General features: G+C 39.0%; 1 protein-coding gene across 4 annotated transcripts in view; it reads right to left on the bottom strand.

The window, feature by feature from the left end:
* tsnare1 (T-SNARE Domain Containing 1) overlaps window positions 1–16,521 on the bottom strand; it is a 256,224-nt gene that overhangs the window by 93,108 nt on the left and 146,595 nt on the right. For all 4 annotated transcript variants that reach the window (XM_040034306.1, XM_040034309.1, XM_040034307.1 and 1 more), the window contains exon 8: window positions 14,196–14,345. In XM_040034306.1, coding sequence (XP_039890240.1) covers window positions 14,196–14,345 — 150 coding nt within the window. The remainder of the gene's footprint in view (window positions 1–14,195; window positions 14,346–16,521) is intronic.

The raw sequence follows: 16,521 nt of genomic DNA, 5'->3' as shown, positions 1-16,521 counted from the left end.
AAGTTCGTAGTCCTGCAGGTATCTGAAGCTTCAATGGGAACTAAACTTTGGCTTCAATAAAACCTCAGCAAATCCTGTTAACTTTTGGGTTGGCTCGCCATCCAGTTAACTGGAACTGTGGAATCGCTGCTCCTCAATGAGGGCTTGCTTCAGACTGGGTCCGTCTGTCGAGTCATCCTTTTATCAGATAACAAAAAAAACCTGACCGATGACAGGGTGAAACTCTGACCGACCCAAAAAAACTGCAGCAGATTCGCTTGCAACTCCTAGCAATTCGACTTCGGGAACATTAGTTTCTCTGGCACATGGCATTGTATGAACAGGAACGAAATGGCAACTACAGAAAGTCATGCGATCAAGGTCAACAGCAAGGGTCGCTGGGAGCTCATTGCTGATTGGCCAAGTTAAACGACAACAGATAATCTTATTTGTCCACATCTTCCTTTAAATAAAAAAAGAAAGAAATTACTAAATTGTTTACATCATACACCAAAAAAACTACTTTCCACTGCTCTTTTTTCCTAGCTGGGCTACACCTGCGTTTGCGCATTGCAGCTATACAATTCTTGGACATAGACTCTGACTTAAACTTGATAACACCATTTTGTTACGGTCAAGTCTTACGTCTAAAAAAACATCATGGCAGTAACCAAAATGCTAATGTTGAGGCCTTAACATGTCCCGTCCAAAGACAATGATCGGCTACATCTAGCTTTTATATGTTGTCTAACGCTGTCAAAAGCACCATTTTAATTTATTCTTCCAAAACATGTAACCATGAGAATTTATTCTTATTAAAAGCTTCAATAACTTCTGTTATTTCTTATTCAAACTAATGTTGTAAGATGGCCACAGAAAATTTATTTTCTTATTTTCATGGCAGCACTACAAGCCAACCAGACCAGTGTTACATTATTATGTTTTAGAGTGTCAGTTGCATTTTGTCAGGTGTAGTCTGGTTTACGGAGCACATCAGCAGACTCTGTCATGTCAGTTGTGATTTGGCAGCATTTGATGACGTATCTACTCTCCGCAGGCACATTAGTCATTGTTCTCTGTCAACGCTTGTCATTTCTGATTCCTTTTGTTCTCGCTGACCAACTCACAATTCACAAGCTGAGCAGTTTGGTGTGACTTCACGCTCCCAATCAGCCCTGTAGATAGATAAGTCTGAGGCCTTAAATGAACTCAGATAAAGCATTTTAATGTAAAAATCCAGACATCTTATCAGATTAAGTCTCAAAGAGAACAACAACAGAGGTAAGTGTTCCAACAACATTAATTTAGATGCTGTAGATACATACAGTGAGAGGGAGGAGTACTTGCATTCAGATGGTTACTGACGAGTTATCCTATCAACACAGAGAGAAGATGGTTCAAAACAAGTCTTGTTTTTGTAACATCAGCAACATCAGCATGAGCGTTCCATGCTGAGAAAGATGGACCTCCTTACCTCCACCCTCACTACATCAGGAGAGGTCGTGTGGCCCTGAGAAGTGCCCCGATTCCTAATGTAGCTTTTATGATTTTTGGGTTTTACATATCTAATGTGAAACCTGTAGACTTCTCCAGTATATTACCTCAATTCACCTGAATTGTGTCTTTATCGTCTTCTACGCAGTGATTGTGTGCTGCGGTGTGGAGGCTTAGAAGAAGCATCACTTCTTATTATTTGAAACTTTAGCTATGTTAGATGTGAGGGTTCACAACAGTAACAATAACAGTTTGTTTACTATACAAATTCAGAGACACTTTATTAGGTACATCTTGCTTTTTTTCTGGCCTCATATACATGAGGCAAATCATCACCACTTCACAAAGTTGCTCCCCTGGAGTGTTTGATTACAATGAACTCATTGTCATATTCGAGAAATCAGTTTAGATGAAGCCTTGTGACATATTTTAGGTTTTGTGTGCTATGCTTGGCACAATCCTGTCACCAGTACTCAAGAACCCCAAAACATAGATTTAAAAAAATATATTTTTAATAAATTCTTGAAAAATAAGTCCTCATATTGAATACTCATTCAATTTCAGTTAAGAGTTAACATGTTAATTTACGCAACTTTAAATATCTAAAATACCTTAATGCTTCAATAGTCAGATGCTATTTAGTCATTTCAGTATATATTTTCAAGTCTTTGCTCAAATACACTGTTCTTAAACCATTCACAAAGGCAACAGATTAGACGCTTGTGAGCAATTATTTAGATTTATGATTATTTAATCAAAAATGGTATGGTAACATGGTTAAAATTAGAGTAGTGGTAGTTGATTATGTCACATCCTTGTCACGTCACTCACTTTTGTCTGTTCCTATTCCAGACTAAATGTGTTTCAGAGTTGCAAATATGTCGTCCCATATGGAAAAGATCTATAAATCTTATAAAGTTTGTATCTGTCTTGTGTGAAACTTGTATGAAAAGCATACAAAAGTGAAAACAGATATAAGATCCCTTGAAAAATTATATAAATGAAACTTGTGTGTTTTGGATACTTACTAAAACAATATATGAAAGTAATGAGAAAGTGGCCACTTTCATGAGTAAATCATATAAGCCTTCTATGACTCACTATATGAAGTAGGCCACATCTTATGCAAGTCTTTTAAGTTTTTACTATTTCTTTTCGATATGGGGTGGGACATAATTCCCTGTCGATAATTACTGTTCTTTGTGTTTATGTTGAATAAATATGTTTAGCAATTTTAATAGGCATGTGTCAACCAAAGCAAAACAAAAATCTTATGTTACAAATTTTTATATTTGAGATGTTATATCTGACATGTAATGTGGGAGGTTCACAGGAGCTATTCTGTATTTTGGAGTATTTATATCAATTAGCAGTTTAACATGTGTATCTAAAAAAAAAAGGCTGCTAAATGTAGGACAGTAAAGACTTCATCAGTGCCGTGTGTAATGTTGGTCCTCTGCTTAGAATCCTGAAAGAATCCTGGGGTTATAGTCCCCCCCAGCTAGTTTTATCAAGTGTGTTTGCATTTATTTGAGGAATTATACATTTGTACAAACTGCATCTGCAAGGCATGCGTAACAAACACAAGGTTGGTAGCATTAGCTTGCTAATACGTGTGTTAGCTAATGATTAAAGTCGATTTTTCAGAGGAATGCCAGTCAGTCTAGATGTGTGTGGTGCAGATACTAACCCAGATACATTTTGGACCCTATCATTTCTGGATCTGTTTTGGATCTGTTCATTACCCAGTTCATCCAGTGCAGATGCATTTTTGTTGATAGTGGCTTGTTTTGACTGTATCAGATCTGTATTGATCAAAGTGGCTGGCTCGCTGTAAAACAGCCTGTTTCAGTTTAGGCATTGTTTTCAATAAATTGCACGCTCAAAAAATGTTTTGTCTCACTCCCATTTCTTCTTGTTGCATATTGAAGCTGAACTTGGAACCTTGTTAAGGTCCAACCATGCAAAATATGATTTTTTTTTTTGCCTTTTTTCAAGTGGTTTTAAACTTTTGATCAGGCTAAAATTTTGTAGCTGACCAGTATATATGGAGCTCTAGAAAAACGTCCATTTCGATGAGAGAAAATTTCAGTATTTTTATGGGACGTTAATTTTAGTAGGAGTTAAAGTTTTTATGAATTTATTTAAAACACGGTCAAAACTAATACGTTTATGTGTCTCTGCTAAAAGACCAACATTATTTGGATGACTTTATTTGGTTATGGATCTTGAGGAAAAACTATATGTTGTTTACTTGTCAAAAAATAAACTAAAGGGATCCTCTCGTCTTTAAATGGAGTCTCAAATTTCACTCCAATTCTGATGTTTTGAACAAGACTAAAGGAATTTTGGCCCAACGAGTTTGTTTCTCCAGTCAGCTAAAGCTGACTTCTGAGTAAAAAGAGTTACGCCAATAAGACACTGTAATCATCAGGTGGATTGTAAGAAGCACTGTTATGTAAAGATATTGAAGATACAAGTAGCTTAGATGAAGGACACATAGTGGATCTGGTATTTTCTGTGACACTAAAACATCCCTGCCTATCCCACTCTCACTGTCTTTGATACGTGTGCTTAATGCAGATATGAAACCCTCTCCACATCTACCACCCGAGTCTAAAGGCATTGGGCAACAGGACACAGTGTCATTGCCGCAGCAGAAAAACTGTTAAGCAGATTTACGTGCACGCCTGCTGGTGAGAAAAGGGGGGAGGAAGAGGGGAAAAAATGACCTTTTTACAACATTTAGTCCATGAGAGACATCTCTATTTTTTTCGCTGTGACTAAATAAACTGTTTATAAATGTAAAATCATGTCTTGTCTTTGGCAGTAGCCCAAGGACTAGACATCCCTGAACAATGTGAATGCCAGCAGCAGGACCTGAAGGTCAACAAGGAGACCAAGCTGAAATATTAAAGACAGACGTTGGAGTCTGCTTAGGCTCAATCTGCTTCCCCTTTTGTGATTTTTTTTTTTTTTTCAGAACAAAAGGATGAAGGCAACAAATGATATTCACTCCTGTCACTGTTCAAGAGCTTCTCTACACAAGCAATGGGCCTAGAATCAGCAGATCTGTCCATCTGTTCACCCAACATTTTGGCTCACACCAAACACTTAACATTATGGTAACTGCTGGCCAGATTGCTGTGGAAATAACTGTGGGTATGCTCAGCACCCAGAACAGTTAAAGTTACCCATCCCAAAAAGTTTCTAATGCATGATCAGCACTTATCAGTACCCCGTGTCTACACTTGATCAAATCAGCTTAAACAGAGAACAGATGATGGTAGAACTTAATACTTGTGGGCACAGAGGTTAACTTCATCATTCAGCATTCATTCATCTGACTGACTTTGGTGGAAGTGTGAGATTCCTTGAAGGTATGTAGTGTAGAATTTTGTACTTAACGGAAAGATAAGCAAATTCAATTTCTAGTATATATACAAAAAAGTCTTTAAAGAAATCCTCTTTTTATTGGTGACGCATTGTGTATGGTGGGCCCATTGAAAGACACCACAAAGACTGATGTGGAATTTTCTGTCCCCTTCTGACTTTGGGGACGTACATCATGAATCTGATTTCTAATGTATTTTCTTTTTTAGTGCCATGTCATTTCAACTATTTCAAGTTTTTTTTGAGTTGCCAATCCTTACAACAGTCTTATTTTAAATATGTAATTGTTCATCCATCCATCCATTCGCTTCCGGGCGCTGGAACCTATCCCAGCTGTCATAGGGTGAGAGGCGGGGTACACCCTGGACAGGTTGCCAGTCTGTCGCAGGGCCAACACACAGGGACAGACAACCATTCGTGCTCACATTCACACCTAATGGCAATTTGGATTTTTCCAGTTATCCTATCCCCACAAGCTGCATGTCTTTGGACGGTGGGAGGAAGCCGGAGTACCCGGAGGGAACCCACGCAAACACGGGGAGAATATGCAAACTCCACACAGAAAGACCCGGCCTGATGGTGGAATTGAACTCAGGACCTTCTTGCTGTGCGGCAACAGTGCTAACCGTGCTGCCTTATGTAATTGTTCAGTTGTGGTGAATGTAGTTATGACAGTTAATTTAAAAAAAGAGAAAATTTTGGGAATTGTTAGATTTTTTTTAATGTAATGACCTACTTTATTATAATTTAATTAAAATTTAATGAAATGAAATATATTATCTATCTGTATATTATTTAAAGGGCTTTTCTCATCAGTAGTTGAATCAATTTCAGCAACATGTCAGAACCAGTTGAAATATTTTAATGTGTTTTGTTGTTGTATGGCATTTTCACTGTATATCAGAAATAATACCATGGTTTATCTGCTGTGACAGTTATCGTGTTATTCTGATTCCCAATTTTACAGTAATGGAAAAATGTTAAAAGGAATTAAATGTGTGCAGTGAGATGCAAACAGATTTCATAGAGAGCAATCTTCTTTTTATCTGTTGACCCACACTAGATGATCTGCCATAATGCTAGAAACATCAGTGTATAAAGACAGGAAAATCAATGCACTTTTGATGGTGGAGGTTAATAACAGATGTTTTTGCTAATAAACCAAATTCTCTCAGACACTTTCTGCGCCAACCATTAAAGTCTTGTTTGCCCGCTGAACTGATTTATCTGAGGGTCTTTCCACTGTATCTGAAGTGTAACTATGTGGATGGATTGTCCTGAGGATGCATCAATAAGACAGAAACACTTTGCTGTGGACCTTTTTTTCCACTGCTTCTTCAGGTGTGGTATTCAGATTGCACTTAATTAATCAGCAGAGACAGATTCTAACCTGAGATTAAGCATAGGCTCCACAAACTCGTAATAAAACAACTAGCACAGAACATGTGATCTTTGCTTGACAGGTGAGGTTGTAAATTAGTAACCAATTCCAGATAAGTCCAGTTCCAAACTTTCAATAAGTTAAACTACATCTCAAAATTAAAAAATAGTCCAAGAAGAAGGAGATGTGGTATATCTGCCTGCCCAATTTATATGACTTTGATGGACGCACACAAGTGCATAAGATGTATAGTTGTTTATCGATCATATTACATTGAGCTGAAATGAATTAAATTGACCTGATTGATATATGTAATGAGCCTGACTTGGATAAGTGGAAGAAAATGAATGGATGAATGGATATTTGTGTGTGGTCTTTATGTATTGTTCCATGATTCTGTTATAAACTACATTTATATTTTTTATATTATTATACAATTATATTGTGCTGCTTTGTTTGAACTGGACTCACCTGTGCCTTTTGCATCTCATCCCTGCCTTCGGTGTTGTCTGGTGTTTGCAGCATTTTTCTAAACACAAGGTCTTCGTTGTCAGATAAAGTAAAGATGTTTTTTTGAAATCCTTGTGTTTTCTTTATTTTTATGTGTCATATGTTATGTGAATGAACATCATCTCCTGGTTGTCTTGGTTATTAATCATCCAGCTAACTAAGATTTTACTGTTATAGTTTTCAACACACTTTTTAAGGCTGCCATCCAGTTAAGGCTGATTTTCTATGAACATTTTAGGAAACCTGATGATGTTATCTTTCAGACATTTTCAAATGACAGTTTTGCAGATTTGAATATTCCAAATCCTCTAACTTTATCTGCCATTGACCTGGTTGATATTAAGGAATTAAAAGTACGGGAGCCATTAATGGACTTGGAGACCAAAGCTGACAGGAAGACTTCTGTAGCTTCTAGTCAGTGCATCAGGATCACAGCTGCAGCCAGGAGGCCTCAGCAGAGCGCGCATATATGGCACATTGAGTCTCTGAGGAGTACAAAATTAACCTCAGAACCACAAACCTTTCCCAGAGAGAGAGAGAAAGAGAGAGGCTGATAACGATGACAGACATGGCTCCTCTGGGAGTAAAGCCATTTAAAAAAAAGTGGCATGTTGGGACTCACAGCAAACACTACTGATTTAGTGGTATGGAAGGATGTTCGGGTAGAATGTTTGGACTGAAAGGATAGAGACGAGAAGGGTGGCGTGGAAGTGAAAAAACACATTGTCAGATGCTATCGCTTTTCCCAAAGAAACAGCGTCAAGCCCCTCAGCACCTGCCTAAGTGCTGACGATGACATTTATCCATGCTGCTATAACTAAAGCGAGGACCAGACGACACTGTCTGAACACCAATCATCTGCCTGGCCCATCTCTGCTGCAGTGCTGAAATGAAGCTGTCATTCGTGCGGCAGCTCTTTCACTGTGTGTCACTCTGCAGAGAGAGATTGATGCGCTTGCTTTTTTTTGTTCCTATTCAGGCTTCAGCTCCTGTGGTTGGATTAGCTGATTTGAAACATTGATGAAGTTCAAACAGCTCTGACTGGGCACAGAGATACATCTTCATTATACCGCAAAGTGCTCCTAAAACATTATCATTATTCTTCAAACTGCTGGACGGCAAGCTGCCATCTGATGCTGGACTGTCACATAAAGGCTTGTGAATTTAAAAGCTGACTGCTGCGGCATGTGCCGGGCTTCTATCTTCTATCATTCAGCCATATGCTTCTGAGATGGCTCGTGAAGTTTTACAATATGTCTTCAAAAGTTTCAATCAGCAGATTGTGTACAACCAGAGAGGACTGTTCAGTAAGCCCCTCACATCAGGATTCTTGTCGAAACATAGAAATCACAACTGGTGTAGTGAGTGTTTAGTATTACTTAGTGCATTGTTTTCTTCTGCAATAATTCTCTAGTGTGGGAAGCGTATGTAATGTGATTCATGGAAATCATGCAGAGGTGGCTGGGTGGATGGCGGTAGCACAACATTCAGGATGGAAATTGACAAGAATTTAGCGATTCCGATTCTGTTATTGATATTACGTATCAATTCTCATTGGGTTCTCACTGGCTTTGCTTCAAGAATCACCACCATTGCTTAAGCATGCTGTAGGTACCCCTTTTAATAATAATAACAATGGATTGCATTTATATTGCGCTTTTCGGGGCCCTCAAAGGGCTTTACAATTCCACTATTCATTCACTCTCACATTCACACACTGGTGGAGGCAGCTACAGTTGTAGCCACAGCTGCCCTGGGGCAGACTGACAGAAGCGAGGCTGCCATATCACGCCATCGGCCCCTCACCAGTAGGCAGTAGGTGATGTGTCTTGCCCAAGGACACAACGACCGAGACTGTCCGAGCCGGGGCTCAAGCCGGCAACCTTCCGGTTACAAGACGAACTGCCAACTCTTTGAGCCACGATCGCCCCGTCCATTCATGCTGTGATCAGTGTTGTACTCATTACACAAAGAAATAGAGTATTACACATATTACAAAGAAAAGGTTACTTAAAAGTAATGCCATACGTTACTTACTTACTTGCCAGGGAAAGCAATTCTTTACGCTACTCGTTACGTTACATACGAAACATATTGTCTCATAACTACCACTCCCAGACACCAACAGAAAACCCTATCCTAATGACAACACACATGTGATCTTTCTCTTAGTATTTAAGTGTGAACACAAAGCTGACAGCACAAGGCAAAGATGAAAACCAACACAGAGACTTCAAAGCGATCATCACAGTGGTTCTACTGACTGCTGACAGCCTGACTGTTCATCGCTGCCTTTTTTACCTGTTGATGATCAGACTGGGTCAGCATTGACTCAGCTTTACCATCTCACTCTTGTAAAAATCAAAAAAGTTAAAGTACTGTCCATATCCCTAGTGCAGACCATATCACTGTTTTACTCTTCTGACACATGACCTGAAACCAGCTGATGGTAATGCAAGTTCAAGTGGAACCAATAAGGCAAGGCGACTAACAATTCCAGGGCATCAAACTGCTGGGAACCGGTTCTCAACAAGAACCAGTTCTTGATTCTCATTCCTATTCAGGACCAGAAAGCAACATCATGAGTCTTAGTGTGGTTAAGTTAAGACAAACATTAAACTGTGGTTGCTAAATATCACCACCAATCAAATTTAGGATTAGGAATTAGGTTTGGTTGCTATCCATCCCTTTTTTTAGGCTCTCACCTGTTTGGAATATCTAAATAGAAAAGCTTTTAAGAAAAGAACAAAGAAAAAAATTCTGAATTCACAAGAGTTTATTTGAAATGTATAATCTAGTTTCTGAGAATCTGAATATTTAACTAAAATAATACCCAACACTTGTCACAGCTGAATATGGATTAGGCCAGTGGTTCCCAAACTTTTTTCTGTGTAATAATATTCAATATTGCTATCAATACATTTTTCAAAAAATGCCTCTCTGTGCAAAATGGGTTTAAACACATAAACAGCTGTGGGATCCTGTTTGTCCCTGATTTGAACCGGGGGAACAAATCGTGGCAGGATCAGCCTGATGTTATTTGTATCCAGCTGTAACTTTACTGTATAAAGAGCAAACATCTACAAAATGTCAGGAGTAGTTAGTCATTACAAGAAGTGTTTGTGAACTAAAAATCAAGAATGTGGGATCCTGTTTGTTCGTGATTTGAAGAGCCCAGAGCTGCTCCTGACGCAGGGGAAACCAATCCTGCAGGGAGACCTACCTCAGCACTTGTGCAGGTGAAACCAAAGGGAAGATTTTCTTCACCATATTTTCTAGTCTTTGGCTTAGAATGAAGTTGGTTTGGAAACATATTCAGCGATGCTTCATCTCCTGCTTTGCGTTTCTGTGGGCGCCCCGTGCTAGCAGTGTCCAAGGATTTAGTTTTTTTCTTTTTCCATGGCTCTGTGGGGGCACACTTTGGGAAGGTCTGGATTAGGCATGGATTTGTCTCCCAAAACATCCGGTCGATGTTAAGTGGTTACAGTGGTCAATCATCCAAATAGTGAGGCTTTGTATACAGGGAGTGCAGAATTATTAGGCAAATGAGTATTTTGTCCACATCATCCTCTTCATGCATGTTGTCTTACTCCAAGCTGTATAGGCTCGAAAGCCTACTACCAATTATGCATATTAGGTGATGTGCATCTCTGTAATGAGAAGGGGTGTGGTCTAATGACATCAACACCCTATATCAGGTGTGCATAATTATTAGGCAACGTCCTTTCCTTTGGCAAAATGGGTCAAAAGAAGGACTTGACAGGCTCAGAAAAGTCAAAAATAGTGAGATATCTTGCAGAGGGATGCAGCAGTCTCAAAATTGCAAAGCTTCTGAAGCGTGATCATCCAACAATCAAGCGTTTCATTCAAAATAGTCAACAGGGTCGCAAGAAGCGTGTGGAAAAACCAAGGTGCAAAATAACTGCCCATGAACTGAGAAAAGTCAAGCGTGCAGCTGCCAAGATGCCACTTGCCACCAGTTTGGCCATATTTCAGAGCTGCAACATCACTGGAGTGCCCAAAAGCACAAGGTGTGCAATACTCAGAGACATGGCCAAGCTAAGAAAGGCTGAAAGACGACCACCACTGAACAAGACACACAAGCTGAAACGTCAAGACTGGGCCAAGAAATATCTCAAGACTGGTTTTTCTAAGGTTTTATGGACTGATGAAATGAGAGGGAGTCTTGATGGGCCAGATGGATGGGCCCGTGGCTGGATTGGTAAAGGGCAGAGAGCTCCAGTCCGACTCAGACGCCAGCAAGGTGGAGGTGGAGTACTGGTTTGGGTAAAAATAAATAATTGAAATGGGTATATATTTGTTTTTTGTTAAGTTGCCTAATAATTATGCACAGTAATAGTCACCTGCAACACAGCTATCCCCCGAAACTAGCTTTTTTTCCTTTTTTGCTTGCCTCAAACTAAACACATAACTATAATACACTCACTTCCAAAAACACATTCAGCTTTGATCTTAATGAGTTTTTTTGTTCCTTGAGAACATGGTGTTGTCAATAATAAACTTTTCCTCAAACTACAAACTTGCCTTAACGATTCGGCACTCCCGTAATTACCACAGGCAGCAGTTGAACATACTATTAGGCTAGCGACTAGAATACAGTAAACATACCAAGAATACCTGTTCAATCAAAATTAACTTCACTTTGATGTGCTGAAAAACTGCAGTGATTTCCCTGTCTCCTTTATTAGGCTTTGAGGTGGTAACCTTTAATGTTTAAAGAATCTGCTTCCTCTACAGACGACGTGTCAGTGGGATTGAAGAGGTCCTCAAAGAATTCCTTTTAACGCTTGACTATATCCTCAGTTGAAATCAGCAGCATTCCTCCTGCACTATACATGTTCTACGTGGCCTGCAGGTACCCCTCAGCTGCCTCCCACAGTCTATCGAGTGGCACTCAGCTGTTTCACGGGCAGCATTAGGGGAGGAGTCAGAGAGAAACTCAGAGTTTGTTGAAGAAAACCTGCCAATGAGCAGGTTTAGTTCACAGTCTGTTACCGTGGTAACTGACTCAGAGTGGAAGTTGACTTGCTTTCTTGAACAGAAAACCAGATTTGTGAGGTGCTTCCTGGATTAGGGCCATTGTCTGTTGCTATCATTTTCAATCTCTTTGTTAATTTTCAAGTCTTTTTTAACGATAGTCTTAGCCTGATTGCTTTAACCTGGGTTCCACCAAGAAGGCGCCTAAAACCACAGTGGGCACCACCCTGTATAACCTGCTTATCGACATAGTTTGAGATGCCAAACATAGCAGTGGCATTTGGCAGCTAACAAGGATGATATTTGCCCTAATTTTGAAGAGCATGTTCTGAGTCCCTATACCTTTTTGAAAATGCACTGAACACTCAACCTGAGGCTTTTACCATGACGTGAGTTCAACATAGCCAGTGTGTCATTCTGTTATCTAGTTTCACTTAACCTAATACTGGCAATCAGGATAAGCACCCAAATGAAAGGGCATCTTCCCAATTATTGATAAGGGTGTTGGCAACAGAGTGACTGACTTTTTTTAGCTGAGAAGCATTATGATTCCATACACATTTTACCTAGGTAAGGGAACAAACAAGGCTATAAGCACCTTAGTAATTGGGCAGCATTCAATATCCTGCAGCAGCATGGGGGTACTGTGACAAAATACTAATAAGCTTTTGGAGGTGGGAGACGAAGACGAAGCCTGTTTGAGTTTCTAGTTACTAACTTGGCATGTGTTGGCCTCCTGGGAGGCAGTATTTGAAGAAAACAAATGCCTAATTTGTTTTTCTTCATCGTTTTTTTTTTTGAGAGTGTTTTCTTCAGCTGTGGTATTTCAGGTATGTGGCTGTTTTAAAAGTAAATGGCCAGCATATTTTATTTTTTACTGCATATAACTTCTGCACACGGAAATGAGTTGTCATTGATGTGCAAGTAGTTTAGTAATCCTAGGAGTATAAGTAAAGAGGCTTACTATTAGTTTCATATGTTCCTGGACAATGACACTTTTTACCTCTGATTTAAAATCCACTCTGGTAGTGTGCAAACAGCTAAGATATGATTGATGTGATTGCAGACTTTCAGCTTTAATTCAGTGGGTTTAACAAAACTTTTCAATTACAGTCATTTGAATACACTGTACCCCATTTTCAGAGGCTCAAACTGTATGTATAAACAATTTTATATACATGGATTATTTTTAATAGCAGCGTGAAAATTATTTGAAGATAAAAAAACATGGAATACTTAAATTCTGTGTTTCCTCCCTTCAGTTGCTGCGTATTTGTGGTTCTCTCTGCCTTCAGTTTGTTCTTCAATTGAGAAGGTAAAATTAATGTTTTGGAATTGGATCAAGTTTTGTTCAGATACCTGTTTCCATTTCATCACGGACGTGGGTAGTCTGGCATTTGGTGGATAATCTTGACCACGGAAAGTGAAAGGACTATTACTGGACACTACAGTGACTCATTATTGCTTCTATTATATTGGCAATTACTTTCATTTTTTTAAATAAGGCCGAGGCACTTCCTAAAACAAGGGGAGCTCATACAACACAGGAGAATGGATTTGTAAGGGACTGTTTGCAGTGAGGGCATATGTGAGAATAAATCCAAATACACAGCAGTGTGTGCTGGTTGTAATGAAAGAGCATCAGTGAATCAGTGCAACAGACTGTCTCACTGATGCTCACTTTTGGACAACAGTAAAGTTCACTAGCACAGATTAATCAGATAATATCTATCAGGAAATGATACACACACTGCACACAATGCTCATTAGTAAGACTAATTTATTGTTGGTTTGGATTATTTATTTTTACAATGTATGTACACAATACCGAGAAATATGACCACACTATTTTCTTTTGACTCGAGCCAAAGCATTAGTAAGCTTATATTACACCAGTTAATTTAAAACACTCTAAATGAGCTCTGCTTTAAGAACAAATAACCTCTCCTACTACATATATTGGTTTACTGTATTTTTCTCCACTGCTGTATAATATTTTAGAAACCTGGGGAGCTGAGTGTCAGTACAGATCTGCTGAGCTGGGTTCTTTTTTTTTTTTTTTTCATAAGCTCAACAAAATGCAGTTTCGGTGCAACAAACAGCTCTTTACAATCAGGCAGCCTGCAAAAAGTTGCTGAAAGATGCAATAGACGATGGCTATAGTAGTGTCCATATGTGTACCACAGGACCACATCTGTGGTGATTACAAGCACAACCTATACTGACTGTGGAAACTGCGCACACCATTTTTCTTTTCTTTTTTGATGGCGTGTGGTGCAGTCATAGTTAAGTAAGGCTTCTAATCTCCAGCAGCTTCTGTGGAGCTGTTCATTGACCATCAGCTGATTGGAATTGTTCTAGTAGGTGTTTGAGTAGGAGAACTATACGAGCTCTGTGTCTGATGAATTCAGCTGAGCTGATGATATGTCACTGTTCTTACCTCAATCTGAAGCAAGGCCTCCTCTCTCTGACGGAGCACCTCCACGTCCTCCTCACTGATCTCAGACAGGAAAGCCTGACCTCCTCCCTCTGAGCCTGCTCCAAACAGTGGACCCTCCTCTATCTGCTCACTGGATGGAGTCTGAGGACTCTGTGAGAGCGAAGACATTTTCTTTTATTAGATTTAAAAGGTATAGCAGTAACAGCGAAAATTCAGACAGTGAGCAGTTACTTTGTCTGTTGACTGGGAATACAAGTGCTCGGGTTGTTGATTAAGTAGCAGCAACTTATTATCACAGCAACTACCAGTTACTGCTGTCTTTTATCTCTCATCTTAAAATTCATGGACAATCCAACTCTGAGCTTGATGGGGTTTTTTAGTGATATGTGTCAGAATAAAATATAACAACAGCAGTGAAAATATATTTTTGACTAAGCATTTTACACATTTCAAATGTGTAATTAGCACCATTAACAAATTTTTTGCATTTCTATTATTATAATGTAATTTCAATTTATCTTCTTGGCTTGGCTTGGCTTCATTCACTTTTCGCTAAATGATCTTATTGCTTCAAAATTATTATTTCATTTGATATTTTGTAAGCAAAAATTAATTATATTTAGCTAAACATTATTACCCTCTATCGGCCCCAACCACTTTCAGCAGAAAGCTGCTCTTCTTGAACCTGGTTTGGCTGGAGGTTTCTTCCTGTTAAAAGGGAGATTTTCTTCCCACTTTCAGCAAGTGCTTGCTCATAGAGGGAGACTGCTATGGTTTTCTCTCTATTATTGCAGTACAATATAACAATATAAAACACATTAAAGTGATTGTTATTGTGATTTAGTGCTATATAAATATAAATGCACTGACAAATAAAATTGATTAATTAATGTTACATTTATGTACCTATTTATTATATAACCTACTTTAAGCTAACCATTAAATCAATTTCTTTTAGCAAACCTCCAGCTGTACATCTGGCTCCCTAGTTTTCCTGTTCTTAAATCAGCAGCTACAAGTGCATCAGTGCAGATTTTTTCTGTATTTTGCTCTTTGTGTACATCACAGAAACTGTATAAGCAGTGTTTTGCATCAAAGGTTTATTCAATTCAATTCAATTTTATTTTATTTATATAATGCCAAATCACAACATCAGTCGCTTCAGGGCGCTTTATATTGTAAGGCAGACCCTACACTAATACATACAGAGAAAATCCCAACAATCATATAACCCCCTATGAGCAAGCACTTTGGCAACAGTGGGAAGGAAAAACTCCCTTTTAACAGGAAGAAACCTCCGGCAGCACCAGGCTCAGGGAGGGGCGGGGCCATCTGCTGCGACTGGTTGGGGTGAGAGAAGGAAGACAGGATAAAGACATGCTGTGGAAGAGAGACACAGATTAATAACAATGCAGAGAGGTCTATTGACTAAGGACTTTAATACTAATACAAATACTACAAATACAAATACTATGACATATATATATATATATATATGTATATGAATCACAAAAGTCTCCAATCTTCTACTATAACTTCTGTTATAGTTGATAGTTGTCAGACTTGATCAGAGTAACAGTTGTAGCCATTTTAATGGGGGTTTTTTTCAGATTGACCTTCTGGTTAAAAACATGAATTTGTTTTGGTACAAATTTGTTAACATTTCTGTTACGAGCATGTGGTGTAGCCATTATCAGATCGTGAATGTTGAGGCTACATGTGGTACATGCACACATTTTGTTTCATGCGCAAGCAAAAGCATAAGGGAAGAGGAGAGACACGGAGAGAGGTCTGCTTACTCTTTTGCATTGCTAATGTGTTTCACCTTTGTGTGGTTGAGTGCACAGCTAATTCATGGTAGAGGGACCAGTGTGGGTCAGAGCACAGGAACTAACTCAGGCTTAGTCACAGCACTCTGTCTACTGGCCATGTTGTGACTCACCATTCCTTAGCACACTCTGGGTGTTCACTCCTCCACATACATACATACATAACACCCCAGAATATATTAGTACATTACATGGATGGAAAGGGACTCTCAAGACGATCATTCTGACACATTATTGCACAAGTTCACACACTGGTAGAAACGTTTCCGGTCATCTATGATGATGTTCATTTGAAGATGTGTGTGGGAAACAGTCAATAACATCTGCATTGGTTTGAAAAGTGATTTTCTGCATGTATAAGGATGACGTTCCAAACGTCAGGGTACCTCTCATCACTTCCTGTCTACTAATGTCTTCTACTTCATGTACAGCAGAGAAGTCAGAATATTGTTGTTGTGGTTACATAAAATGATATTTGACCAGTTGATTCTTCCATA

This window comes from Simochromis diagramma, unplaced genomic scaffold (assembly GCF_900408965.1).
Source record: "Simochromis diagramma unplaced genomic scaffold, fSimDia1.1 OVJJ01000747.1, whole genome shotgun sequence".
Taxonomy (NCBI): domain Eukaryota; kingdom Metazoa; phylum Chordata; class Actinopteri; order Cichliformes; family Cichlidae; genus Simochromis; species Simochromis diagramma.
The sequence above is the reverse complement of the archived record's forward strand: the minus strand, read 5'-3'. Positions and strand labels throughout refer to the sequence as shown.